The sequence below is a fragment of the Orycteropus afer genome, unplaced genomic scaffold, assembly GCF_000298275.1.
Source record: "Orycteropus afer afer isolate SDZICR_OR568_19922 unplaced genomic scaffold, OryAfe1.0 scaffold00006, whole genome shotgun sequence".
Classification (NCBI taxonomy): domain Eukaryota; kingdom Metazoa; phylum Chordata; class Mammalia; order Tubulidentata; family Orycteropodidae; genus Orycteropus; species Orycteropus afer.
The window spans coordinates 27,343,939-27,350,558 of NW_006921593.1; the positions used below are offsets into that span (position 1 = coordinate 27,343,939).

General features: G+C 46.4%; 1 protein-coding gene across 1 annotated transcript in view; it reads right to left on the reverse strand.

The window, feature by feature from the left end:
• Positions 1 to 6,620, reverse strand: part of DIS3L2 (DIS3 like 3'-5' exoribonuclease 2) — a 418,510-nt gene that overhangs the window by 398,375 nt on the left and 13,515 nt on the right. Inside the window, exon 3 of the mRNA XM_007943808.1 lies at positions 3,576 to 3,629. Within this exon, the coding sequence (XP_007941999.1) occupies positions 3,576 to 3,629 (54 nt within the window). The remainder of the gene's footprint in view (positions 1 to 3,575; positions 3,630 to 6,620) is intronic.

A 6,620-nucleotide genomic window follows, 5' to 3' on the forward strand; every position in this document is an offset into this window, starting at 1 on the left:
GGGGCTGAGGGGAGCCTGTCCTCAGGGGACTGAGCGGAGCCTGCCCTCAGGGGACTGAGCGGAGCCTGCCCTCAGGGGGCCGAGGGGAGCCTGTCCTCAGGGGGCCGAGCAGAGCCTGTCCTCAGGGGGCCAAGCGGGGCCTGTCCTCAGGGGGCTGAGGAGAGCCTGTCCTCTGGGGACGGAGGGGAGCCTGTCCTTAGGACCAAGAGGAGCTGAGAGAGCTGTCCTGCACCAAAGAAGGGAAACTTTGCTTACAGGCTTCCTGATCCTGACCCCGAGTTGTATGTACCCTGTTCCAAGGTTGGGCAATCTACTTCCGTAGTGACACCCGCCTCAGAAACCCAAGGAGGGGTCATACTATGAGTTGGACCCAACTCAAAGGCAGCGAGTTTGGTTTTTTTTTTGTTTACTTGTAAGTGTGGTCTGTTAGTTCTGTGAGGCCACTACAATGGATTATGGAACCCAGCAGAGAAACAGAGAGTGCCGTGAGAGGGACAGCTGGTGTCAGAATTGGTGAAAAGGTTGGAGAGTGGAGCCACGCCTGACCTCCACCTCACCAGGATCAGTCTCGGACTGATTCTGGTCATCGCCCCTCCTCAAGTTAGGTTCGGGCGCTGATGCTGCTCCTGATACACTGTGACAGTTACTCCCACCATTTGTCACCTGGCCATCTGCTTCTGTAAAGATCACAGCCTAGGCGCCCCACAGGGCCGGCCGCTCTACTCTGTCCCACGGGGCCGCGAAGAGTCGGAATCGCCCTGGTGGCACACAACAACAAGAAGCCGTGTACAGGTAGCATCCTGGCCCTGGTTCTGCCACCCACCTCCTCGACGAGCTGTGGCACGGGTCCAGCTTGTATAAATTCACGCTTGGCACAGGAATGAGCTGTGGACACCTGAAAACCCCCAGCACTGGGGATGCGGGATTCAGTCACATGCTGGTCACTGCCTCTGCCACCTCCCTCTTCAATTGCTTTCCATAATGCCTTAAAGTGGAAAGTGACCAAAAGTCCCACAGAACGAGAATGCAGGACTGTTCTGGTTCCAAAACTACAGAGAATCCAGGCTGACTGCAGTTAAGCCTTAACTGACGGTGGCTTTTACAGTCTGTTCTTAACTACCTAGATGCATTATTTAGTATTTTTTCTCCCCCCAAGACAATATTACTACCCCCATCAGGGACTAGCAGCAGAATGAAAAAGAGATGAAGAAACAAGCCAAGCCTACTATCACAACAGTCTAAAAATTTCTAAACAGGACATGCCAGAAATACAGTTTTATTTAGCAGTTTGTTAGTATGATTTATAACTCTAAAAGGTTCTGATAGAAGGGACGTTCTACTTGTACTCCTGCCCCAGGCTCCACGTTAGGAGCTGGCCTGCTAACCAGGATTTAACTTAGGAAATTCAATACTGTGTACTCAGGAAGGAGAGCCAGTACGTGGAGAAATTTTCAAAATGCTGTAGTTCCTCATCGCTGCCCTCAGCAAGTGTCAACCTCATGGGGCAGAGGACAGGAGAGTCTGAAATGCACCGGATTCCGGGCGCTTCTCCAGGGTGACCTCCCGATGCGCCGAGCCTGCCTCTGATGCTCACCAGTGCCTGACTTCCTCACACCAGGCTCCCTTCTACGACCCGGCTTCCCTAGCACCTGTGAGCCACTGCAGAAACAAACCATGGTGAGAAGCCTGGCTATGCTGGACGTCCTGAGAGGCAGCTTATCAGGGTCCTACATGGCATCTTCCACCGAGATTTCCCAGGTAAATGTTAGGATTCCTGAGTATGACTTTCACCTGTGTGCAAGTTCTGGAATCCAACACCATGTAAACTGCCCTTCCACTGTACAGCTAAACTGCTTCTGCGGCCATGTTACTACCTCAAAGCCAACCTCAAGTCCCACAAACCCCAAAGGACCAGGGTCGGCAAATATACCCCATCTGAGCTCTGGTGGCACAGTGCCTAAGGCATCAGACTGCTAACCAACCAGAAGGCTGGCGGTTCAAACCCACCAGCCACTCCTCAGAAAGAAAACTGGGTGATCGACTTCTGTAGTGATACTGCCTCAGAAACCCAAGGAGGGGTCGCCCTGAGTCGGATCCGACTCGACAGCAGTGAGTGAGTTTTTTAAGTCACAGAATATGACTCTGAAGAAATAATGTGGTGCATCAGTGATACTTCTGATCTGCTCCCATGGCTAAGACTGAAAGCTGAGTCCCTTGGCTTCTGGAAGGCAGGGGAACAAAAGACTGAACTGAGCTTGAGAACAGGTCCGTTTTTGTAAAAACAATAAAAACTAAAAAGGCCAAACTCAGACTCACAATAAGCCTGTCATTTAACATAATGAAGTATGTTGACTGACATGCATGTATCCATTTCATCAGGAGCTCTGGTGGCACGGGGGCTAAAGCACTGGGCTGCTAACCAAAAGATCAGCAGTGTAAGCATCAATCACAGGAGAACAGAGGGCAGTGTCTGCGGGGAGACAGCTCAGCGGGCAGGAAGGCAGAGGAAGACACAGGGAAGAGGCAGCTACAGGGAGGAAGTGGGGAGAGAGCTTCACATTGTGGGGAATTACAGTCAGTGTCATGAAACAAAATGTGTATGAACTGCTGTATGGAAAATGAATTTGCTCTGTAAACTTTCACCCAAATCACAATAAAAATTTGGGAAAAAAGAAAAAGGTCAGCAGTTCAAACCCATTAGCTGCTCCACAGGAGAAAGATGAAGTAGTCTTCCTCTGTAAAGATTTATAGTCTTGGGAAGCCAATGGGGTCGTTCTACTCTGTCCTATAGGGTCGTTATGAGTCAGAATCACCTTGATGGCAGTGGGTCTGGTCTGCTTGTTTTTATTAGAAATTTATCCCTACAGTCTCTTTTCCTGTGAAAAGCTATGGTTCTCTGGCTATCCTATTTATAGTGTTCTGGAAAAGTTTGGTCAGGAATTTAATAATACGGCTTTTGCAGCTCTGCACAGTGAAGCTTCATCCAGAGACCTGCCACTAACTCTGCATCAGAGAGAAGTCGTCGTAACTGGAGAGAGGCCCTTACGCGAGTCATGAACACAGGAGAGGGGGGTAAAGGCCCAGCAGCAAAGAGCCCTGCACCAACCCTATCACCTGCACAAAACGAAGTGAGAAGCTCTGACCCAAAGAACAAAAGAGCATCACATGTTATTTTTGGACAAATTTGCAGATTAGCTCATGCAGTAGATCGAAAGGAGATAGCATATTTGTTTAGGAAAGATTAACTTAAATCAGTGGAAAAACCCATAAATCCTTTAAAGCTATAAACCAAGGGCATCCAACTCCACTAACGGGTGGGTGTCTGCCTGGGTCCAGCTGCTCCCTGCAGTCCAGTAACAACCGCCACCCCTTTTATTTTCAGTATGATTTTAAGACTGGCAGAAAGGCTTGTTAACCAAAGGCAAATTGTGTTTATTTAAATTTGAAACAAATCCTTGCCCATCCTCAATTCTGTTTTACTACTCTGCTTTTTAGTTGGAATATATGGTTTCAGTTTGAGCACTGGAAAAAAATTAAATGTGACGTTAAGTTTATTATAAAGTTATTGAACTTACCGGGGAAGGAATGAAGGCTTCATGAAACTTCTTTGGATTAATTCTCAATACACCCTTTAAAAGAAAAAACAAGGTTTGTGAAAATTTATCTAGCTATAGACTTAGGATTTTTCCATATGCATGTTACTCTTCAGTAATTATTTTTTAAATTAATTAAAGTTTGACCTAGGAAAACGTCTGATGTAAGAGAACTATTCATACCACACAGATAGGCTGGCAAATGACAGCCGTGATTTGGGCTGCTGTCTGCAACACAGGGTCCAGAACAGACTGACAGCTCGTATGGCACAGTGCTGAGAGCAGGCACAGGTGAGGAGCACAGAGCCTGCCATGGAGATGGGCAAGTTACAGCCACCGAGGTTTTAGACGGCAGGATGGGTTAGTCCTGACACTGAGATCTTCACTTGAAGAACAAGGTTATCTGGGGAGGATGTCTCACTCCATAAGGGCCTTCTGTCACTCTTCCCATTCCAAGACCTTTCCACACTCCTTGCTTCTGGGATAACTTTCAGTGGTATAGGCTGGCTCCCAACCTCAAGGGACTGGATGCAGATTGTTCACTCTGGCCCCTCCGCAGAGCTAAGTGAGTCAATAATTCAAAATGGTCCAGAACCAGCTCTCAATGTAAATGGGGCCCTGGCTCCCACAGCCAGGCCACCCAGTCTGCCTTCAGCTGCAGGTTAGGCCAGCACCCCACCAGCACCTGCTTCTATTTAAGTGCAGGGCTGCGGGTGAGGGCCGTTTCAATAGGCTCTTCAGAAAGCTGGGACCTTTCCCAGGTTCCAGCCACACTCCACAGGCCACTGGAATACACGGAGGCAGCAGCTTTCCAGACTCAAAGGATATCTCGAGGAAGTGTTTTCAATAACATCTCCCCTGAAAATGTTGACAGACTCAAAAATACATAATTAACGTAACAGATGACGGCATAAAATAAAGCAGAAGCTAATTCTTCCTTTCAAGGGTCTACCACGTTTAAATTATAAATTTCCATGCAAAAGTAAATGGTATCATTGACATCCAAAATAAAAAACACAAAACCAAACCCTATGAGTTGATTGTGACTCATAATGACCATATAGGACAGAGAAGAACTATCCCATAGGGTTCCAAGTAACCTTCACAGAGCAGACCTGCTAGGTCTTTTCCCGCAGAGCAGCTGGTGGGTTCAAACCGCTGACCTTTTCATTTGCAGAACAGTGCTTAACCACTGTGTCACCAGAACACCTTACATCCTAAATAGATTACTACAGATGATCGTTCCAGACACAGAGTCCATGTTCAAGGCCCTGAGACGGCCAATGTGGGAGAGAGAACACAGTCTTTTCTCTCATGGTCATTGCTTTTTAGTCCAATTTTTAAAACTTCCCCAAGTTCATGAAAATATTTCCCATATTATCTATCCACCTTAGACACTGTCTCCTCTGAGAGGTACCAGTTCTCACAAATCATTCATTTTTTTATTGGTTGTTCTACTCTTCTTACTGATATATTTAGCACTATAAACTCTTGACTCCAATTCTTTGTTGGCTGCGTGTATTTTAAATACCTTCTCCTAGTTTGTCACTTGGCTTTTAAATTTCTTTCACACATCTTTTGATATTATTATAAACAAAGGTTGTTACTCAATTTTTTCTAGTCAATGTTGTGTATCTTGTTCAAGGATTCTGTCCTTACCCTAAGGTCTAAAACATACTTATTTTTATCTTCTGCTAAGAGTTTTAAAGTTTCGGTTTTGACACTTAAGTCCTTAACCCTCTGAAGCTGACCTTTGCATATCCATAATAAACAGATCCAAATTCGTCTTGTTGCAGATCCTTCTTTTTCCCGTAGATTTGCACGCTATTTTTGTCATAAACCAGGGTTCCATTCATGGCATGGGTTTGTTTCTAGGTCTTCTATTATAGTCTACTGGTTGTTCTTTATCTTTTATCTTTTAAATGTCAAAATTCCCCTCTGCTTGTATGTGACAAGATTTGGATGTTCTTTAAATTAGTTCTGTTTGGAAAGCCATTGAGTCCACTCAAATTTCTGGACAGGGAAGGACAGAAGCCTTGTTCAGGAACAACATCTGTAGATGTGACTTGAGCATAACTGTTAAGAAATGGTGCCCAGGAAGGACCACTGACCGAGTGCAGCCTGTGCCAAGGCAGAACAAAGGCTCCAGCCTCCACAGCAGTCAAGCCTGCAGCCCGGGGAAGCAGTGTAGGTGCTGCAGGGCAAGCACTGGTCTTGGAACAGAGACTGCCAGCCGATTGTGTTTATCTAAGCCACTTAACCGGAACCCAGGGCTTCTGTCACCACCTTTCCATGGCCGACCCCTAAGCTGACCCCTCCACCATCTTTCATCTTCCTCCCAAGCCCTTTTGTAAGCCTGGAGCTTGATCTGTGAGGTGGCTGTACCCTCAAGCTCTTCTCTGAACACTCCTGAGACCCCCGGCCTTAAGGGAAACCTGGCTATCCCCGGACATTATTGTGTTCCTGAGAGGGAGCTGTTTTTCCTCTCCTGTTCCCTTTATTTCAAAGACGAGGCGAAAGAACATTTCCTCCTGCTTCCCCGTTTTATTTTTATTAATATATGTATTTAGGTAAGCATTTATATAGCAAGTATTATGTTCCAGGCAGTGCACAGAGCCATTTACAAATATGAACTCATTTAGTTCTCAAAGCAACCCTGTAAGTTAGGTCCAAACTTGGTGAAGCAGAAGGGCAATGAAAAAGGGGAAGACCCTCAACAAGATGGACTGACACAGTGGCTCCAACAGTGCGCTCCAACATGGGCAAGGCTGTGAGCATGGCATGGGACAGGCAGTGTTTCACTCTGTATACAGGGCTGCTGTGAGTCGAAGCGAACTGGATGGCACCTAACAACAACGACATTATCCCCATTTTATAGGTGAGGAAAAAAAACTGAGACATGGATGTTAAGTAACTTACCAAAGGCTCCTAGTAAGTGGCAGAGTTGGGGTTCAAACTCAGTTTGTCTTGAGACATTATAGTCAGAATTGCATGGTAATCATTAAGAATTCCTCTTAAAGGAAGACA